Genomic DNA, 23,757 nt, shown 5'->3' with positions numbered 1-23,757 from the left:
AGCTCTGCTTTCTTGTTTAAGTTAAATATCTATCTATCTATACATTTATATATGAAATGAAATAAATCTTCCTACAGTTGTATACCATGTGCAATCCAAAGTACTCAATTGTCTGGGTTTGCATTTCAGGCTTTATTGAAAGCAACTTTTTTTTTTTTTTTCAGTTCACTTCCTCCAGTGATAAAATAATTAAAAAAAAATCCCATAGCTTCATTTTCTCATCTCCTTCCCACAGTGAACACCACACAGGTTAAGTTCCTGTTTCCATATTTGCACGGTCATTTTGTCTGTTAATTCTGATTTCCTAGTGATCTGAAACTCTTCAGGATGCCTATTATGCTTTGTTTTTGATGTTGCTTTGCTTACCTATTAATCACACTCTTCCTTGCTAGAGGGTCTCAAGAGACTTGGTGCTGCCACAATTTTTCATGTAATACATGCTGCATAATTCTATGCAAGAATATCTAAAAATGAATTCTGGCCAAAACCACACTATTTCTACTGATTTCTGGAAATACTAAATATTGGTAAAATTAAAATGTTTTAAGATTACAAATGGATGTATTTTACAAAAGATAGTAGCACCACAGCTAGGAATTCTGATATCTGAAACTACGACCTCAAACTAAAAGTATAAATGGAAAAGAAACCTCTCACATCACCACTGGAATAGAATTAAGGACCTGATATGTGCTCACTACCAAAGTCCTTCCTAACAAGAGCAAAAATTAGTTTCTTATATAGAAATAATGACTAAACATTACTTTGAAAATAATAGTGAGCAAGTCATGATTTGTTTGTCTTAAGGTGGTGATTACAAATGACCAATTATATCTTCCTTGAGACAGTCATTATAAAAGATCCTCTATCACTGGCATTGAAAGGCACTTTTGTAGTACAAAACCAGAGGAAGAAAGTAGAAACTGTGTATGAAAATAGCACGAACTACCTTGGCTTACAACAATCAGCTTCATTTTGACTGACAGGATACTAGGTTCACGTTTTTTTCCTGCAATGCGTATAAATATCTTTCTGCTTCTAAGCAGCAAGAATGGAAAATAAGATGTGTAAGAGTGAGCTAATACACAAAAACTAGAATTTCACTGCTGGAGGAGCAGTATACAGCTCAGGTGTAAACCATTAATTGCCTTGTGTCAACCTTCAGAATAAAAGCATGCTGAAGGTTTGATTGCTTTGCAGACTAACCTTTATATCAAATAGCTCTAAAAACACAGGCCTAATGAGATAAAAGAAGAAAAAAAGACCATCAGGAAGCCATGTGTATATAGATTCTTAACAGACTACAAAATTGACTGAATTAGTCTCAAATGAAAGAAAATTGATCTTCAGTAAAAGCAAAGATCTTTTCAAATTGAACTCATGCTTAAATGTTTCAGTCACCCTGACAGAAGAAGAAAATTTTAAATTTTGGCAAAAGGTACATCAAGCATGCAATCCCAGCTGAAGCAGGAATTTAGCACTTGTTTATGATACCACTTTAAAATGAACCAATGCACAGTACATGAACTTCAATATCAGACCCAAAGCCACTAGAAGTAGGAATGAGTTTTTTTTTCATAGTAAACTTATTTCTGAAAGTTAGCAAGTGACTGCTAGTGCCTGAAAGACATGATGAATGACAGAGAGGTCTATTACTTAAGTCATCTGTCTGTATTCTCTCTGGATATGGGTCTGTAAGCTTCAATGTTTTCAAGAAATCCACACATGGTTTCTTAACTATGGACTTCAAAGTCCACAGTTGTTCTACTATTTTTGTAAACTGCAGTCAGCTGATACAACACTAAAGTTGCTAATTAAAAGTGTTTCTTTTTTCCTATATTCTAGATTATGGGTCAAAGTAAAATAACTGAGAAGAGATTTAGTATTAAAAAAAAAAAAACACAAACAAACACAATTTGCTCCTATTAAGTATACGAATATGGATATGTAGCCTATATATATGTATCTGCGTGCACAAATTTTGACTCTGATACATAAGCATGCAAGAATTTCATAATGTCCTTTTCAGTAATTTATTTATTTTTAAATGAAAATCATGAAAATTACCAAGCTCTCCCTAAAAGTACTACAATCTTTATAATCCATCACTGCATATTGGAGCATATGATAAAGATCTTGCTTCTGAAGAACATCATTTAATGAAGATACATCTTCATTAAATAATTATAACTTAGCACCCCAAGCTAGTCTTTTTTTTTTTTTTGATTATTGAAAAGGCAGTGTCATTTGCAAATGTTTTCCTAAAATTAAAAAAGAAGTATCAGCAGATCCAGTTTTGAAATTGGAGATGACAACTATCACACATTTCCTTTTAAGATGTTACCAAAAGGATCACCTAAGCTCTCCTTTTTAACTATAATGAAATATTCATTAATATATTCAGTAATTTGAATGCGCACACACACACAAGGAAACAAAACAGGCCAGATTGGCTTAATTAGGTCACCACTAGAAAATACAATTATAACCAGAAATCTTCAGACAATTGTTGTCTGTCACTGGTCTCGTGAAAATTTCTTGGCATGTGAATCCTGTCTTCAAACACAAATCTGAATTGATCACCAAGACAAGCATAAGTATGTACTGCTGACCAAATATGCTTTTATTAGAAGATTGATGTGGTATTTCATAATTTTCCCTCAAAAGTAAAATCTAACTTAATATTTGGTGACTTGTTTGACTTCATTACAAATATTCCAAACTCAACAATAACAGCAATCACTTACTTCTCAGATTTCCCATTCCAGGAGTCAGGCTCATTCTGGGAGGCAACGTACTGTGGTATGGTGGAGTAGTGCTGAATAAGATATCATTTGGCAGGGCCTGGTCTAGCATTGAACTTCGAGAGCTAGCATATGAAGATCCTCTTCGATTGCTACATATACTCTCATCAGATAGGGTACGATAAAGTGTCCTCCGTGGAGAAAGGTTTCCGTAACATGAAAACTAAACATCAAAATATGAAGATGTAAGAACTTGTATTACTGGTTAAAATAATTTACACCACCATATCCCATTATCTGCTCTTTGGAGTGTTTTTCTGGGCAGACATTCTGGAATTCTTGAGCTAATACGGAAGGATCAGAGATTTCTTCCATCACATCAGCTCAACTGAGGCCTCAAAAGAGTTACTGAATTGGGTTTTCATACTTCCTCTTGATATTTTGGAACATATCACCATGAATTAATCAGATATTATGCAGCTTTATTAATTCTGAAATGTTAAATGAAACCTCCATAGCCTCATGACAGCAAATTTTTCCAGAAATACATATATAAGGTTACCAACTCTGGTAACGTTTATTCAAGACTATGCATACAACTGTTTGATATTAATTTGAAATGACGATGCTTTAATATTAAGCATTCTGAACTGATATATGGTGCAATATAATTTATTGGGATATAAAAGTAATTTGAGACACTGCATCTCTCCAAATATCATAAAATAGCTTCAGAAAATATGATAATAGAGTTTAGTGAAATTTTTTATATGTAAACCACAACCTGAACAGCTACAGTACAAGAAGATGCTATTGTAGTGTAAAACTGGGCCATTCCACTTCATAAGTCATTCTTCAGTACTGTAAATCTAGTTATTTTTCACATCTACAAACTTCAGTTATTGCCTTAATTATTTTAACTGGACTGTCTTGCATATAACAATTTAATATCCTGTCCTATTTTCTCTCTAATTAATTATGAGTAGCTCACTCTCTATGCAGAAGGTATGCTGAAGAGTAGTAGCTTTCTAAAACAGTGAATCACATTTTTAATCATTTAACAGAGTTAAAAATATCTACGTTATTTTTGACAAAACTTACTTTGTGAATATTTCTAAAAAGAATAGACAGAAATGTTTGATCATGCCACAAGAAACTTTGCCTTTGCAAAATAGTTAAATATACTTCATACACTTAGTTCAGAAAAACATCTGTCTTGAAGATAATATAGAAAATACTCAGTTGTTACAATGGTCAACAATGTCCCAAAGAAAACTGAGGCAGATATTCAGATTCTAATATAGGAAAGCATCAAAATACTTCCAGGGAAAAACAAAAAACAAACAACAACAAAAAAAAACAAACAAACACATTAGCTCTAGAGATTTGACTGAAACATATGTTGGAACGAGCATCAGACCAAGGCTGTATTTTAACACTTGGAAAATTACTCCATTAATAGGCAAAAGCAGCAGTCCTAAATGACTGGATAGAAGACATACACAACATCCTTAAGTGAATTGATATACAAATGCCAAAACCCTTTGAGTCTAATTAGGGACCATGTTGTGCAAAGGGTTGAAAAGCTCCACACTCTGAATCCAATTCTCTTTCCTGCACTTGAGATTCCCAGCAAGCATTCTGCCATGATTCTTGGCTGTTACTCAAGTTTCACAACTTCATATTGCATCTTTAATCTAAAAAAAATTGGTCATAGCTATCCAAACATATCAAACATTAATTGTTGAAGCTTTACAAAGTTTCCTTTCAGGACATGACAAAAAAATGAACACTACCCATTCTATAGGTTTCATTATTCTCTGACCTATGAAGAAGGATCTATGAAAAATGTGATTTGATTCTGTAGAATACTCAAAATTCCTTTCTGGTTTGCTGGCAAAGTCAACTAGCCAAGCTATAGTAAAGTAACTGCCCTCTACAGAGGGCATAATCAAAGACTGGATACTGCTGATTCCTATGGCTGGGGATCCCCTGCAAATCAGGGCCTGTGGTGTTTCTTCCTTGGATATCCTGGGAAGAGAAGGGTTCAGCAGTAATTTATCTTAGGATTGCCACACCTCCTCACTCCCTGGTGTTTCATACTTAGAAACACTGGTCGTTCTTGAAATCATCACAGAAAGCCAATTATTGTATCAAGTGTAACTCATGAAGGCCTCTAGGATGTTATTCATAAGAATTCAAAGACATACAACACACATACATAAAATACTGTAGTTTAAAGGTGCATATGATCTGAATTTTAAACTCAACTCTGCACTTTGACTATATTGCCATGTGTTACTTTTGTTCAGACATGATGATTATGCTATTTAGCACATTGTATAAACATAGAGGGTTAAGACAACATTGAATTAATATTTAAGTGTGACAATTATTGCAAGTAACTCAATTGCTTACTGCTTTCTTACACATTAAGCATCAAATTCAAAATCATGCATACTTTGAAAAGCAGTAAATATTAAATTCTCTATTCACTTTTTGTGAAGTTTTTAACATCACTATTTGTTTTTATACTATATAGACCTATGCTCTTCACTAGCACTGACAATTATGTCTTTTGAGCAGTTCCCACTGGTGTCTATGTGGAATTGTAATTCAGAATTGTTAGTAGTGAGTAGCACAGAACAGAGGAAAGTGGGCTACTTTTATTCTTATCCCTAAATATCATTTGAGGTGCATGAATGTAACCATTCAACCTTGAAAATGCTACTCTTAGCCTTTGAAATTATAATTAACTTACTCAACCTTTACAGCTAAGCAGAGTCGTACTTAGACAAATACTGTATTTCATACATAATCAAAGTAGGTATAATTTTCATGTTGTGGAAAATGATGTTTTGGGACTTATGGTCAGTATTTGTAGCATCCCCATGGAATATACTTAGTTTCCACAAAGTGATATTGCCTTCTCTATAGCAATTTTGGGAATACCAGAAAATAATTTTCTAACATAATTATGCCTGGGATACATGAAAACAAAGTAGCTAACCTTTCTCCTCCCTTCCTCTGCAGAGAGGCTTTCTGGCAGCATCAATTTCAGAAAATCTTCTTTGGATAACACTTGTTGGCTTTCAACAATGGCATTCCTCACAGAAGTTTGAAGTGGACTTGATGCAGACACAGCATCAATATCATCATACACTCTGTTGAAACAATTGGTGATTTTAGCAAAATAAGCAATAGCACTCATGGATTTGAAAGACTACATTTATTTTCAGTCACAAAGTAAAACTTGTTAAAATTACCTCATGACAGAGCATGCTTTTATTTAGAACATGTTCTAGTCATTTCATACAAAACTGTTTGTGGGTTCAAGATGAAATTCTTAAACTACTGAAAGACCAGTATTAAGGAATTTTTCAGAACAAAAAAAAATAAATGCTTGTTTCTCCCAGCTTTCCTCTCCCCCTTTTTGCACACCACATTTCTCTATTGCTAAGTCTGTATTTATAGCAGCATTTCCAACAGTTCCTCACAAATCAAAATGCATAAATATATTTTTTACTTCCTTAGCAAGTAAGAAAATCAATATTTTTTAGTGTGACATTGTATCCAGCTTTACAATCTGACAAAATTACTATGGTCATCAATGGCAATGTTTGAAGAAGATTTGTAATCTATTGTGCCATGTGCCAAGTGTGTTTTATTATCAGCAATTTCATAAAGCTGTTTAGACAAATAAAACAGCTGTCTTCTTTAATTATCAGTATATAAAAACGTATTTACAGTCAACAAAGGACTGTCAAACTGAATTATCATCTTTCACATTCCCTCCAGTGAGAAAGGAGAAAATTTTAACAGGTTTACTCTGGAAATGCAATCTAAGGAACCAGAGATTCCCAATCACACAGAACATGCATTTGAAGCCATTACTTACTGTCAAGTGCAGCATAATCAGTGACTCTGTCCTCAGCAGAGAGGAAACAAGCTTTGCTACGGTAAAGTGTAATTCTCGGTGAATTATATCCTATAGTGGCACAACATTCAGCAATTGACCTGATTTTCATCATCATTGCTAATTAGAGATGTTATTTTATTTCAACATAATTATCCTCAGAGGGATATTTCCTCTCTGTGATGTATAGAAAGCTTTCCTAGAAAGAGGTGAAGCGATGCTCTAAACCATAGAAAAATCTGAAAGTATTTTCTGGTATATGAAGTGCTGCCATATTCAATTAATATTTCTTAAATTGAACTAGCTCTTGAAGATGCTTTTCAAAATTACTGTGGTTTCAGTCTAAATGCCATGCTTCATTATGCAATTTTGTTCTACGGGTTCTATTTGAAATAAAGAGAAATTGTTTCAGGGGTTCATCAACTTCAAAATGCAAAAACTTAGGGGAGTCAGTGAAGCTACCATTTTCCAAATGTGAATACTACTATGACTAAACAATTTAATAGATGAAAACATGAAAAAAATCACCAATACAATACCATGAAGAAATACAAATAACCAGGACAGACTTTTTTTTTAAAAAAAACTTTTGAGAATAAGGAATTTAAGAGCTTGACTTCAAGTTTATATTACCTAGTACAAATATTCCAGTTGATACTTTTAAATATGAATTTTTCTGTAACTATGCACATAAATGGAATACAAGGTATTAGATGCAAATACCATATTCCCACATTAAACAGAGTAATCTTATATTAAACATTTGAAAATCAGGGACTACATGTCATCGTGTCAATTTGTCAAGATATATAGGCCTGACTGATTTATTGAGATGTAGCACTAAATAGCTCATGCACAAAAAGAAAGCAAGGATGTTATCAAATAAGACGACTTTGAATATAAAAGGAATTTAAAAGTTTGTTTCAAACAGCAGATTCAAACACTATTACTGCTGAAGTACTGGGAAAGTTTCATCTCTATCTTTATTTGAGGTACTGCATCTTTTTCTTTGAGTGAAATATTTTTATTCTGTCTATGACTAACACATTCCTAATGGGTTATTCCTCTGTTAAGCTGTACATATAGCTGCTTATTAGAACTGATCTGAGTACCTTTGATTAAATGTCACTTCCTATAAAAAAATAACGTAGTGTGAGCCTGCAGATTTTGCAGAATCTCTTGAAGAGAATCAGATATATCCACACTTAAACTTTGTTTTGTGGGGTCCTAACCACCAGTTGCTCTCTATTCATTAAAATCAGTCAGGAAAAGATACACGTGAACCACTAAAATACCTCCAACAGTAACTTTTTTTTTTAATTGCCTACATAGATTATTGCTAAGTTTATGGGCATGTCTGCCATTTCTAATGTATTAGCTGATGTAGTAGGCAACAAGATAGGAAGGTTTAATGCAGAAACATCAGAAAATAAGCTTTTTTGAATTAGCTGCAATGTTCCTGAAGATTCCTAGAACAAGTCTTTAGACACAATAAAATTGTGGCTTTACAACTGTTTCCCAGAGATTTGAAACGGAAATTCAAAATGGCATAGCCTTATGGTTTCCCCTCCACACACTTTCAGAAATTTCTTTTAGCATGCTTTGTTAGAGAAATGGAAAAAAGGTGCAGCTAGATAGAAAAGATGAGAAACCAGAAAAAGGTGCATCCTGCAGTTATTGTCCCTTTTTCCTTTTTTTGGATGGACATCTGATACATGAAAGTATAGAAATAAACAAACATTTACAAGTCAAATGGCATCTGTATTTTTTCATCTTTCAATCCAATTTTAAAATATATTTTCTTTTCCCTCCTGCCCCAAACAAAGTTGAAACAGAATTCTTACTCGTGGCATTCAGCAATTTCAGATTCTTCAGGTGTAGGACTTCCTTCTGATTTTTTCCATCCAATGACGTATTTACTCACTGCTCCTTGTCTGTGGTATGGTTTTGAAACTGACCCAGAAATTTGTTGACTACTACTCTGTGACACTATATAGACTTTGGAGGTATCTAGGGAGCCACTCTTTTTAGAGCAGTGTGCTGATGGGCTTCCTGAATGATGTGACCCACTGAAAAAGGAAAGAAAACACACAAAAGCAAAAATGAAACCTGCTATGCAAAACAAGTCAGAAACTCTTCACCTTATATTCAGCTATCATTTTTAATGTTAACTTTTTCTCAAGGGAAAATAAAGGCAGCATCACCAGTAATTTTCCACATATCAGCAGCATATACATTAAAATTCTTTGATAATAGAATAATGATGAGTTTTTGAAGCAAGTAACATGTAATTCAACATGCTGAAATGTCAACACAAACTGATGTGAATTTAAATTAAAGAACTAAATTCAATATATATAGGATTTGTAGATGTAATTTTCAGTAAATACATATGCACACATTATTAATGCTATAATTCAATTTACATCAAGAACTACATAAGGAATTAATCCAAACATCTCTCTAATTATAAAACTTCTATAGCTTTTGACTTCAAATTATTTTTTCCTGTTCACGCCAGTTTAAATCCAGTCTTTCATTCAGTACTGTTGAGAATTCCATATTAACAGAAGTAAATTTTAGTTCAACAACAATAGTTCTCTGGATGATTATAATAGTCTCTTTTATTACAAATAATAGCACTAGTAGGCACTAACGTAGCCTTTTACTGAAGACTCTCAAAATGATTTAAAATGAACTAAAACAAACCCTTCCCTGAAGAATAAAGTTCTTTTCATCATGCAGTTGAAGTAACCAAAGCATTCATAAACCAAATAGCTTGCCTAAAACTAGAGGTTGGAACCTGAAGCAGCTACAAATACCAAACATAGTTCTACCTTTTAATCTAATCCTAAAACCATTAGATTCATCCACAAAAGGTCAGAAGGTGTCGCTCAAAGTGTAAGAGGAATGTCTACTTTACTGTCCATACAGAGTCAAATACAGGCAATGCACATGAGAAGATGTCACTAGATCAAATTAAACTGCTTGACATGAAATAAAGTTCAATCATTAAGGCAGTGATTATTATTATTATTATTTTTAAGAAAATTTATGTACATTTAATCTTAAAAACAACTATTTTTCTCTCCTTTCTTCCCCCTTTCTACCACAAAAGTAGAAACAAGATTGTGAAGTTTTGGGGGGAAGACAGTATCACAAATGATGTTAAAAACAATAAGGTTGCTCCAGCTTATCCTTGCAAATACATGAAGAAGGGATATAAACACATAGTGAAGAAAACTATTCAGTTATGAAAAACTGAAATCTAAAGGTGAAGAAAGCATTGAAGCACAATGTAAAAAAAAAAAAAAAAAAAAAAAATCAGATTGACAGCAAGAACAGTATCCAAAGGATTTTAGACTTCTATTTCCAACTAAACCAAGGAAAATGGAGCATCCAACTTCATTCTGTAGATTTTAAATAACAGGACATTTTTAGGAAGTAAAGAAATAAAATGCCTACAGGAATTTGCTTTTAGATCATGAGTTCGATGCAATGGTTGAAACAAGCAATGTATAGTCCTGGCATCCAAATGGTAATGACAGTCTATGTAAGAAACAAAGCAAAACTAAAGGCAGTGGAGCTGTTTCAGCTACAGTAACCCAGAATCACAGAATCACAGAATCACAGAATTTTCTAGGTTGGAAGAGACCTCAAGGTCATCGAGTCCAACCTCCAACCTAAACCCGAAGGTATTTTATAATTTGTATGCATACTGACAATAAAATAGGAGAGAGAAAACCATTAACAACATGGCTGTTAGACATAATGTTGTGCATAGCTCCAGCCAGTCCTGTAGTTTGAAATACTGTTTCACACAGCAGGCTTAATTCTCAGACTTCAGTATTAGGTTTTTCAGGGACTTCTTTATCTGATCAAATCAGATAATCAGGCTAGTATTTCCAACTGACATCTTTCCTGCATATTGTGCTTCATTTACTCAATAACAGAATCACAGAATCACAGAATTTCTAGGTTGGAAGAGACCTCAAGATCATCAAGTCCAACCTCTGACCTAACGCTAGCAGTCCCCACTAAACCATTTCCCTAAGCTCTACATCTAAACGTCTTTTGAAGACTTCCAGGGATGGTGACTCCACCACTTCCCTGGGCAGCCTGTTCCAATGCCTCACAACCCCTTCAGTAAAGAAGTTCTTCCTAACATCTAACCTAAAACTCCCCTGGCTCAACTTAAGCCCATTCCCCCTCGTCCTGTCACCAGGCACATGGGAGAACAGGCCAACCCCCACCTCGCTACAGCCTCCCTTGAGGTACCCATAGAGAGCGATAAGGTCGCCCCTGAGCCTCCTCTTCTCCAGGCTGAACAAGCCCAGCTCCCTCAGCCGCTCCTCGTAGGACTTGTTCTCCAGGCCCCTCACCAGCTTCGTCGCCCTTCTCTGGACCCGCTCAAGCACCTCCATGTCCTTCTTGTAGCGAGGGGCCCAAAACTGAACACAGCACTCGAGGTGCGGCCTCACCAGAGCTGAGTACAGGGTGACAATCACCTCCCTAGCCCTGCTGGCCACACTGTTCCTGACACAAGCCAGGATGCCGTTGGCCTTCTTGGCCACCTGAGCACACTGCTGGCTCATATTCAGCCGACTATCCACCATCACTCCCAGGTCCTTCTCTGCCTGGCAGCTCTCCAACCATTCCTCTCCCAGCCTGTAGCTCTGCTTGGGGTTATTGCGCCCCAGGTGCAGGACCCGGCACTTGGCCTTGTTGAACTTCATGCAGTTGGCCTCAGCCCATCGGTGCAGCCTATCCAGATCCTCCTGCAGAGCCTTCCTACCCTCGAGCAGATCGACACATGTGCATAGCTTGGTGTCATCTGCAAACTTACTGAGGGTGCACTCAATGCCCTCATCCAGATCATCAATGAAGATATTAAAGAGGACCGGCCCCAGCACCGAGCCCTGGGGGACGCCACTAGTGACTGGCCTCCAACTGGACTTGGCTCCATTCACCACGACTCTTTGGGCCCGGCTATCCAGCCAGTTTCTAACCCAACGAAGCGTGCGCCAGTCCAAGCCACGAGCAGCCAGTTTCTTGAGGAAAATGCTGTGGGAGACGGTGTCAAAAGCCTTGCTGAAGTCAAGGTAGACCATATCCACAGCCTTTCCCTCGTCCACCCAGCGCGTCACTTTGTCATAGAAGGAGATCAGGTTTGTCATGCAGGATCTGCCTTTCATAAACCCATGCTGACTGGGCCTGATCGCCTGCTTGCCCTGCAAGTGCCGCGTGATAACACTCAGGAGGATCTGCTCCATGAGCTTCCCTGGCACTGAGGTCAAACTGACAGGCCTGTAGTTTCCCAGGTCTGCCCTCCGGCCCTTCTTGCTTCAATAAGCAGAATACAGTTTTAATAGGGAAAATGTTGTATTTATAGAGTAATTACTTTCCAGTCTGTGGTCTTGTATCTAAGTTTTACACTGTTTAGCTGTTGTAGAATACATTTATTAACATTTATAAAGCAGTTGTGAATAAATTCCTCATTCAGGTTAGAGCTTCATCATTACAGATTATGAACCAGTATGAACTTAATTTCTAACCAGTTGGAAAATATACATGGGATTTAGCAGTAGATATCACAACACGTTAACTCAAGCTTCTTCTGTCTATTTGAACACTGTGTTGCAGCATCACAGCCATTAAATGAGTTTGTTTTGTTTTGTTTTTCAATAATGCAAGCCTGCAGGTACTGGTATGGGTATTACCAGCCTTTAAATCCAACTGTAATATTATTTACCACTCTAGTATAATATGAAGGAAATGTAAGCAAAGTTTAAATAAAACAGTTTGGTCACATAATGCAAGTCTGACATTTTCCTGTAGCTAAAGCATTTGGCACACAGATTAGAAATTGATCATTTGAAAACATTGCTATTGCCAAAGTGGAATTGGTCACTGCTAATGTAAGTTATCTTCTCAACAATAATTACTACTTTGTAAACGTCTGGATAAACTCACTTAAAATCTACATGCTTTTTTTCCCTCCCCAAATCTATAATGTTTATTCCATATAAATGAACATGAGAATGTTTAATAGCTGTGTGGCACTTTAAATACGATAGCTGTCACACAAGTGCTGAAAATGCATATTCTAGCCATTAGAAATCTATTGCAGCCCATTATGATGAAGTCCCAGAAACACAGAGCTTATTTCTTTCTAATCTATAAAACTAAATCTCAATGCCTATAAAGCAGAGTAAATCTGGAGCTTCTACTTTATCACAGATGTAGCGAAAGAACATGAACGCATGTACCTACTTTTCACAACAGCCCATACTGCATGCAAATCAATACTATCTTCCATAACTTGTGAAAAAAAAATCTAACTCATTCTAAGTATACAGAACTAATTCAATCAAGGTAGCATATAAAGACATGACAATATTCTTTTGTTATTTTCCTATACTAATTGACATTGAAAACAGAAAATTCTGAGGGAAAGAACAAGCAATTTCTTTCTAATCCTTTACAGAGTAAAAACCTTCACACAGAGACCAAAGCTCCAGCTTCAAAGTCCCCATAAAGTGGGAATTGGAAGATAAAGACAACCAGCTGTAAAAGTGTACTTTCACTGTTTGCTTTATAATAGATGTACTATACACACATTCCATTGGTAACAAAAAGAAGAGCATGCACAACCAGAAATCCAGATCAAGAAACAAAATTGTAAAGTATACACCACAATAATGTAAATCAGGGTGGATGGTATGCTATGAAGCTTCACTAGATGTAAAAATTGTCTGTTGTAATTTCTTTGATTTCCTTCATCATTAACTCCAACATAATTTGTTGTATGGTATGTATTGTAGTATTGTACTCCTTCACAAGTATGTGAAGGAAGTTCTAGGGGAAAAAAAAGATACTAGTATCTTTTGGTGGTGTCAAAATAATACAACCGGGGTGTTTGGACCTACTACACTCATAACTACAAAATAGAGAAGGAAAGACTATCTTTAAATGTACAGTAATAATGCAAAGTATTATGAAAGCATCTTATGCTGATGGATTGTAATTTACAGTTTCCTTCTTATCAATGAAAGTAAAGTTGCGAGTTTTCTAACATTTAAGATCTCAGATGATTACAGGTAGAACACATTGGTATTGAATATATTTCACAAATACTATAAAAAAAAGAAGAATTTGTATCACTTTTACTCAGGGATGTTTTCCAACTCTGAAAACCTAAGGATTTTCTGCAAAGTTGCATATAAATTCTTCATCAAATCTGGGAACAGGACCAGCCATGCTTTTTAAGTGGACTCATCAAAAACTGCCTGAAAAATGTTAAGCTTCCTCATGTAGGTATTGAATACAGTTAGGCACACTTTCAAAGAAAGTTAAAGAGAGCAACTGTAAAAAAAAAAATAAAAATAAAAATAAAAATAAAATAAAAATTCTGAACATCAATCTACAGTCCCAAATCCCTAATTTGTAAGAAACACATACCTGGAATGAGAGGAGATTTCACTTAGGTCTCCCATACTGCCTTCAGCTGTATGACTGGTAGAAATAGCAGAGGCATAGCTATGAACAGCATACATTTTAGTCGGCTCCTCATCTAGCCCAGGAGTTTCAGAAGACTCGGTCCACTGCTCAGTACGACAATGTACTCCAGACCTGCTGCCAGCAAGGTGCAAAGGGGCGAGGAGAGGAGCTGGCATACAGGGAGCTGTATCAATTCCACTGTCAGTAGACGCCCCTTTTATATAAGTTAATCCAAGCAGCTCAGGATCCATCAGATCTCCAGAACCGAAGTGTTTTTCATCACTGTTGCTGGATGTATTACTGGATAGGGTATTGCTGCTTGAGTGGCTTGAACAGCTTTTATCTCCAATCTTATTAGCAAGAAAAAAACAAACAGAAAAAGAACCGCCCTCAAGTTAAATTGTAAAATCTTAATTTTCATATAAACTACTGAATTTGTGCCATTCAAAGATCACTTTATTATTTTTACTGTATGCTATAATATAATTGCAAAGCATGACAAAAGCTAATTATACCACTAGTTTCTATGAAATGAATTGCACAACAGGCTAGACACACTGGAGATTGATGTCACTGCAAATAAAAGTGAACATCAGGCTCTATTTCCATCTTATATGGCAAATCATAAGATCACACTTGACTTTTCTGATTATAGGACTTGCTTAACATCCATAAAATTGAGTTTCTGAACAGCTGAAATAAGCATTTGTTAAAGCTACAAGCATTTGTAATTATTTGTTTAAACAAGTTCTACTGCAAATCTGAAGGACACTGAAGACTGAATTAACCTTGGCTTTTTCTCAGTGTGGGTGAAATACGCTGTTTATTGGATCAAATCCAATTGGATGTGTGGCTGAACTGAAAGCCAAGTGCAATGTATGTGTACCAGATGAGAGTAAGTTAAGTCACAGGGCTCCCAACTAAGCATGCAATTGAAGTGGAAGAATTGTATCAGGCATTTGTGTCAAAGAAGTTTTTGTGTTTTGTTCTGTTTCCTGAAAAGAGATTTTATAGAGAGTTGGATTAACTTATCTTTGTGACAGAGTAGCCAGAATAAGGGCAGATGGGTTTCTATTAGGCAGAACTAAGTGGGAAGGTAACAAACTTTTTTATGAGATCCCCTTCCTAGCAGATGTCTATAAACATAGCTGTTGCTCATACATAAAAGCAGTTAGAAAAGGCAGCTCTTCCAGAAATAACAGCTCTATTCCATATGGGAATTAGTAAATCTCAAAATTTGAGAAATTATTAATAAAAAAAAGTAGGGGTTACATTTGCATTCATCCTAGCCTTTACAAATGGCTGCCTCCTTAATAATAAAGAAACAATTGATAAAAATACAAATGAGCTGTTTTTCCAAGGAGAGAGTTGGGAGAAAGGTGTCTGGAGAAAAGACGTGTCACTTTGTACTATAAATGGAACCAAAGTGGAAAGAAATGGGAAAAAAAAAGGTCAAAGACAAAATCAGCTTCAGAAGACATAACGTGTGTATGAACCCTTCCAAAGATTTCCCATATGCTGCTGAGCATACATGTCCAGTTACCACCAACTCTGCAAGCAGCTGAGAATGTGGGAAAAATCTACTGATATAAATATCTTGAACTGTTCAAAGTTCACTATGGCCATAGCTCAGGGTCATTTTATGCATTTTCTTGTGCCAAAATAAATGTTTTTTATGAAAGCTCAGTGTGACCCTAATTGTTACATGTTGTTAAATGTTATGTCATGAAGCAAGATTAAAATAAGAATAAAAAGTAAAATCAGGAGGAGATAATCATCCAAGGCAAATAAAAAAGAGCCTGAGGAAATCAAGGATATCAGAAGTTCACTGGCTATTCAAAAGATGGCAGAGTGTCAAATGGCAAACTGAGCTGAACAAAAAGGGGATGCACAGGTGAATATTACAAGGTCCCTTTACAAGGCAATAACTTTTTTTTTTTCCAGTTTTACACCATATATAAAATAGTCTCATCTTGTACGTATTATCTTTGCAATGGTACTGGTTCTTACTTTGTACAATGTAGTTATCTTGCACCTGCATTACACACATGAATATGCGTGCAAATATTAGCGTAAGTCCACCATGAACTTTTTCTGTTCAGAACCCCAGCATCATGAGAGCTGCTATTAGCAAAAAAATCTAAATGAAGCAAACTCAGCATTTAACTTTAGCTTCAGTACTATGATTAATGGTAACTATTACATATAATGACTCCAGGTTTGTGTAAACTTTGGCTTAAGATACAAGGGAAGTATTTTGTACATAACTGTACAGCATGATTCTATTTATGACTTTTTTTTTTTTTGGACAAGTATCAGTCTAAATTCTCATAAGGAATCAACATACAGAGGAAGAGAATTTGGTTTTATATTTTTACCAATCTAAGTCTAAAAGTATTGTACAGCTTCTCACTAACTATAAGAGGTTTTCCATGTAAGTACAAAAGACAACAGAAAAAGACCAACCATGTCATTAGTGAAATTTCCATAGTTAAGTCATTTGAGGATTTTGCCATTGCTGAAGACAAACCTCTGAACTAGTAGACTAGAAATCTTTTCATCATTCCCAACATAGAAAGTACATGTTTACAGTGCTCACTGATAAATACGGTACATATGTATTTTACACGTCATGACAAGTGGTAACATAAATGTAACTTTTTTTTTTTAAGCATATGAAATACTTCACAGATTAAACAAGCCACTATAAATGAAGCTGTAAACACACAGCAGAGTGAAGCCTATATTAGTTGGGCTTTTATCTCCTCAGTGCCCTAGACTGAAGCCCTCTAGGATTTCTTAGTTTACAAACACAAATTAAGCATGTTCAATTCACCCCTCATCTAGGTAAGCATACTCTGTATCCCAAAACCCAGAGTAGTGTTTTTAGATTACCAAAAGAAACACACCCTAAAAATACATTTAAAACCAGAATGTTTTTTGTTGTAATTTTATTGTTCATTTGTTTGTTGTTGTTGGTTTTTTTTCCTTTTTAATTTTTGTTTAGTGCGTTTTTTCTGTTTGTTTTAGAGTTTCAAATGACATTAAAGTAAAAGACTTACATGTGAAAGTTTGTTTGGTGACTCCTTGCCACTGCCTTCTTTTTGTAAAGCCCGGTCTTTGTAGGAGCTGAGGACTTTGGTTGATGGTGCATGCCACTTGGTTTCTGCCATAAATAATTGTGTTTTAATTTCTGAATGCTAAAAACGTGAGTATACTGTACAAAGAAAAGAGCACATGGCTTAGCATCAGGTTTCAAACCCGTATACTCTTTGGAATCACAGACGTGCAACTTTTCAGAATAGTTAAGATCTAAACCTGCTTTTCATCATTCACAAAGCTTTCTGAAGTTCAGGAGCAGTTTGTTCAAAATACTGCCTAAATATCTCACACCACATTCCATTAGACTGTCTGTAACAGTTCCAGCTTTTGTTGTCATATTACTGCTCTTTGGGTATCAAACTGCCACATCAGAACATGGCCGCACTTCACCAAGCACTACATTACAAAGAACATTTATTTTTAAGATATGGTATGTATTATTACCAGAATGTCTGGTTCCATCCAAGGTTTCCTCTCGTTCTCTGCCTCCTTCACACTCCAGTGAGCCTGTACCTTGGTGTTCATGGAGTAAAGGGGATTGGCACCTTTTAACATAAGCAGAAAATTAAGCTTTTTTTTTTCTTCTATAAAACTATTTACATGATGAACAACAACACTTTTTACTCTTCAAAGCAAGTATTTTGCAAGTGATTTGTTTAAAGTCATCATCCCTCCCACCAAGCAAGTACAGTCACATTTCCAAACACTGAATAGAAATATTTACATGTAATTTTCTCAACAGCCCACTGTTATGCCTTAAGTGTGAACAAACCAAGACAACACTGAGTTCCCAGAATAAATGCATTCTTGGGGCTTCAATAGCCAAGGTTTTGCAGTCAATAACTATGTTAACATGTTTAACTGCTTTATAAACTAAGCCCCATGAAAATAACTGTATTTTTGCAAGATTTCAAACTCATAGCATGTATGAAAGCTAATATTAGATCCATTGTTTTGTATTTTGTATCCATTGCTCTATCATTTTATGTAAAATTATGATGTCACTACTCCAGAATTAAAACTATGTAAGATTTGAAGAATCTTAAATAACTGAACTCTAACTTCTCTGGTGGAATTTGCAGAAGTTAATTTCACAAAGCAACAAACTAAAATAAGGTTGCTACAAGTAATTAATGTGCTGGTAAAATGACACCAGAAAAACTGTCAAAAAAGCATAAAAGCTGTAGTTTTATTTGAATTATTTCCATATATTTATCTGCCACAGATTTCACTGAATAACCTGAAATACTTTGGGGAATCTCCAAGATGATGCATATGTATCTGCTACATGGACAATCTTATACACAGGCATGCCAGAAGAATATTTTGCTTACAGACCAGGAGCCAAGATAATGTTTTCAGTACTCATATTTTTTCTTAAAAATTAGCTTCCTAAATACAAAAATCCAAAATCCAAATCTAAAATCCTAAATCCAAATGGAAAGTATCAAATGTTTCTATATTATGCTATGTAGAAACTGCCATTGCCCAAATTTTATAACAGAAGTATCATTGCCAGCTACATTTATACAATAAAGTGATAAAGTAAAGAACAGATTTCTCATGCAATATTCTTAAAACATAAGCGGCATATTGGGGTAGTCTTTTACTAACACATAGCTAATATTTAAAACCTTCAGCATCAAGGGATTAACGGATATGTGAATATAACATCTACATATTGCAACAGATTGAAAGGGAGAAGAGTCCTGAAATATTGCTGCTTCTTTAGTCCTGAAATATTGCTGCTTCTTTTGAGGAGAAATGCTAGAGAATGGATGTCACTGGAACAAGTACAGTAGGAAACAAAACTTTAGAAGACTGTAAAGTTCCTTTTTTTAATTAAATACCCTTCCAATAAAACTAAAGGAGGAGAAAATACTATTCAATTCCAGTTCTGTTTTGCCAGCTACTTTCTGTCTTGTTCCTGGGAAAGCAAAGCTAAAATTTGTTTATTTACCTGAATTGTAAAATAACAATTTGGTCCTAAAGGGTTAAGTAGTATGACTTTCAGACTTTATCAGCATACAGATTAAATTACAGTAAACCTTAAGAGCCTTAATATTTTACTAACAGATTTCCCAGATATATCTGTGATACAGAGCATCCACACAGATGTGTGCTTCAGAAAGAAGATGCAACAAGTGCAACAAGATCTAAAAAAAAAAAAATAAAAAAAAATTCATCAATACCCATCATATCCCACTTGCTGTCTCCACTGGCTGCTCCCACTGGGTCCTGGGTCACTGGATGAGGACTGGTTGCTTGGAGAACTTCTGTAATGTTGACTAGAATCATTAATGATGCACTGAGATATTTGTGGAGTTTCAGATTTGAACTGTGTTTCTTTTAAACATTAATTTTTACAAATAATGCATACACAGTACGAATATTTTATGAACATTCATTTGAGGAACATATAGGTTTATCATAGATTCCAAAAAATTTAAGAAGTATTTTCTAAATACATTATTTAATCACTAATAAAGTATTTCCAGCTTTAATTCTAAACAATTGGGATTACTCATGACTCAGAGCAGCTGGGTTAGCCCTCTAACTATATGTATGGGAAGCTCTCATGATGCATTGGAAACATTTTTATTGCTCTATGTAATCCAATTTTCTACATAGTAACTTAGATAAGGTAAAACCAATATTTTTTATTCTTTTTTTTTTTTTTAATTAATACAGTGACATAGAGCAGCAATAAAACATTTCCATGAATAATATTATTTTGTACTTTAAACATTTGAGACTCTTGTCTTAGCAATGTCTCTCACTACTCTTCTGGGATTTCTGGACAGCTGAAATGCAACGTTGAGATTTGTTTTTGATCACCTTCCTACCCCTCCTTTTTGCACATATCCATAACTCTACCATTTCCCTCAGCTACATCAGCTTGAATTCCCCTTCTCCTTGAATTTCCCTTCTTTTGTCATACCTTTTTTTTTTTTTTTTTTTTTAAAAAAAAAAAAGGCTATAAGTAGAAATGAATTTATGTACTTGAAAAGAGGTACCTTGGGATTTATGCACAACACTTCCCCAAGGGCATGACATTTAATAAGCAACTTTACTGATCAGCTTGAAAATTTCCAAGACATTTGCTATTTTATTTTGTTTAATAGCCAAACACACATAAGTAGATGGTATAGTGCATAATTCTTCAGCATGTCCTACCCTGATAAACATTGACAGGACTAAGCCTTTTGCAATCAAATGAATTAGTCTATAGGCTACAGTTGAGCTCAGTTGTTTGTTCTTTTTTATTGCCAAGAACTTTGCATTTCTTGCACAGCTTAAGTGAACCAGCATTAAGCAAAGGGTAAATTATCATCCCATGTGTTTCTTGCCTCGAGACAAATGTTTGGGACACTGTCCTCAAAACTGGGATACTGGTTTTTACAGACAAAACCTCCTATTTCCTGGACAAATGTCTAGCCATTAGCCTACTAAACAAAAGGTGGCTACAAAAGGAGAACCACAGAAATGTAGTCTGTGAATGCCTCACACAGTTCCTTCACAGAACAGTTGCATCTGTCTGCTTTCAGGAATGGTTTCTGGACTGAAGGTGAAAGGACACACTTGCCTACCACTGTGACTCAAGACTAAAGTACACAGAAACTTCTTGGCATGAAAGAGCAGAAAAGGGAGTCCCACTGAAGCTTGGCTTTTAGGTACTCATTATGTGAAGCTGTAACAGAATTAGGCATACTATAAAAGCAGAAGTAGAGTTCAAAAATATCCATGTGTTTCTTAATGACTAATTACAGCAAACTTGTTCAACACAAACATTTGAATTGCTTTCTCAAAGCACTTAGCTCTCCCCAGTAGTAGAAGCACAGGTGTTCAGCTCCCAGTTTAATTTCACTCCAGGGATTGGGCACCTAAACTGCTGCTGCTGAAGTCTTCCACTACATGTATATCTAGCCTTTTACCGCATCTATCAACATTTCTATTGCTTCTTCCTCTTTTTAACTCTAAAAAGAACCTTTTTATCACTGACATCAACAATGGCTCATTTTCAGACCAATTGCCATAACTTCCCTGTTTTATCATCCTGCTTTTCCTCGCCTGTGCTCCTCATCAATTTTTCTACATTGATATTGTGACTCTGACCCTCTAAAATCTCTTCATCATTTTCCTAGCCTGAGTATACATTTTCACCCTTGCAAGGCTATAAGTGCCAATCAACCTTACTTAAAACTCTTGTTTTAAACACATCTCTCTGTCAAGCTATTAACTATGTCTCTTCCCACGTGGAAAGACCTTGCCAATTAGGAACATTTCTTTTCATTTTTCAGAACCCACACATCACAGTTCATCATTTTGGTCCCTTTTCATTATTGATACTCTTTACCATGCCCTCCCCAGAATGGCACTCCTGCATTGTACTTTTTTTTGTTTAAGTGATACAGGAATTTATTCATGACAAGAGATGGACTCTGTCTTCAGAGCCTTTTACATGCTTCACTGAATGTTAAAGGAATTGAAATTTGTGAACTTTTTTGCAAATAAGTAGCATGTCAGAAAGCTTTATTTTTTTTCCTATATATAAGCATATAGTATGCTTAATAAAGCTCCATAAAACCTGAAGTATTTGTAGACATTCTAATATACTGTCTCCTTATGCTAGATCTAACCAAGATCCTACCAAGGATTTCAATAACAAGACATTAGGAAAAACTCGAGTCCTAAAATTATATGTACATGGTTACAAAAATGTAGTCGTGGTGTTCTCATGTTTTTTTTTTTTGTTTGTTTGTTTAATTTTTATTTTTATTCTTATTTTTTGGGGGGAGGATAGACAGGGGAATGTTGAAACTGGGGCAAAAAAAAAGCAGAATACGAATGATCAAATATCATAATTCAGTCTGCCTTCTCCAGACCCTGATATAGACATTTTCGAAGATGTTTTACTATTGCTTGTATATATTTCAAATGATCTAAAAAATAATAATTATTTTCTATTACATGAGGTAGTTAGTGTAGCAATAGCAGTATTTTATGATTTCAGCCAGAGTTTTTTAAAGCTGTAGAAGAGTTGTACTTCAGATTTTTTTTTTTTTTTATAAGTTAGATATTCCCAACATGCAATACTTTTTGTCTTGAAGATTAGAAGAACTACATCACTCCAGGGTAAAGGACTATGCCTCGTCCCATGTGGAAAGACCTTGCCAATTAGGAACATTTAGAAATAATTGCAAACAATAAAGGACAGAGAGTTCTGTTCAAAACATATGGTTTTCTAAATAATTCAAAGGTCAATGCATTTACAAATTTAAAACTTTAAGAAGAAATTGTTCTCTTATGAAGAACTGTGATTAAATTAGAACAGAGCTAAGATTTAAAGATACCATCCCATCATCTAATAGGTGTTATATATTCAAATCACAAGCTCTGCTTTGTTTAATTAAAAGCAAAGCAAAGCATAAGGACTGGTAATGAGTTACAGAACCCTTTGAAACTATGCCAATAGTGTGGTAATGAGATTAAATCATTCATTTTTAAAGGACTGAGTTCATTTTATTTATGCTCATTATTTGTTTAAGTAGGCTCCCAAAAGGTGGAGGACAGGACATTGTTTAGATCAAAAAGCAACAAGAGTTTCCCACTTTATTGATTTGGAACTAAAGGGAAAGGTTAGCTGTCCTCATCAGTAGGATCCTCAGCATAGCAGACTTTCATCACAAACAACAAAAGCCACTTGTTTCACATAGAGTGAACTATAATCAGTCGATTCCCTGTCACACAACCTCAGAATTAAAATTACAACACAAGTTCCAGAGAACAGAGCTACCTAAGTAAGGCACATTAGGAAAATGACAGGCATTAAATGGAGAGTATAGTACCTTGCACCATCTGGCAGTTTTCTATCAAAGGAAGTGCTGCGAGGAATGGCTGTCTGAGCCTGCTGGAGAAGCTGCTGGCACTGCAGTCTGTCAGATGTTCCTAGGATTGGAGAGGCACGAGAGAGAGGCTGCCCAGCGGGAGTCGGCACCCGATGCCAAGTGGTATTCCTTCTGAAAGGGGTTTTATACTCACATGGGGTGCCTTCACTGTCAAGTTTGTATTCCACCATGGGTATACGACAAAGTTCTGAACAACCCCTGCAGGACAAATAAAACAATGATCAATCTCACTGGCAGGAAGAGAAAAAGAAATCTTGCATTCTGCAGTCAGAAGTATATGCATCTTTTTCTTCTGGGTGCCAAAAGGTCTTCATATAGCTTTGTGCTGCCCTTTGAATGCTTCAAAGCTATCATTTCAACCAGGTAGGAAATGTGTCAAAATAAAAGATTTGCTTGCATGTGCTCAAAGGTTTTGAACTCTCTCTGTGCCTTCAAAAAGGTAAAATTATTAAGCTTTTATAAATTAATAAGCTTGAGTTTCACATAATAAAATCTACTAGAAATAAAGCTTTCAGATGTCAGCAAATATCACGTTCTTCTGTATCAGCTTTAGTTTAAATTTCATAAATACAAATCATTTCTTAAT

General features: G+C 35.3%; 1 protein-coding gene across 5 annotated transcripts in view; it reads right to left on the bottom strand.

Annotated features, from left to right (window-relative positions):
- The window catches only part of SIPA1L2 (signal induced proliferation associated 1 like 2), a 140,606-nt gene that overhangs the window by 18,259 nt on the left and 98,590 nt on the right, over positions 1-23,757 (bottom strand). For 3 of the 5 annotated variants that reach the window (XM_084512550.1, XM_084512552.1, XM_084512554.1), the window contains exons 11-18: positions 23,112-23,369; positions 19,455-19,550; positions 17,707-17,807; positions 17,223-17,326; positions 14,122-14,510; positions 8,505-8,729; positions 5,755-5,908; positions 2,748-2,967 (exon numbers count right to left, since the gene is read on the bottom strand). In XM_084512550.1, coding sequence (XP_084368676.1) covers positions 2,748-2,967; positions 5,755-5,908; positions 8,505-8,729; positions 14,122-14,510; positions 17,223-17,326; positions 17,707-17,807; positions 19,455-19,550; positions 23,112-23,369 — 1,547 coding nt within the window. The remainder of the gene's footprint in view (positions 1-2,747; positions 2,968-5,754; positions 5,909-8,504; positions 8,730-14,121; positions 14,511-17,222; positions 17,327-17,706; positions 17,808-19,454; positions 19,551-23,111; positions 23,370-23,757) is intronic. The other 2 variants (XM_084512551.1, XM_084512553.1) reach the window with 1 other exon arrangement.

This window comes from Aythya ferina (assembly GCF_964211825.1).
Source record: "Aythya ferina genome assembly, chromosome: 3".
NCBI lineage: Eukaryota > Metazoa > Chordata > Aves > Anseriformes > Anatidae > Aythya > Aythya ferina.
The sequence above is the reverse complement of the archived record's forward strand: the minus strand, read 5'-3'. Positions and strand labels throughout refer to the sequence as shown.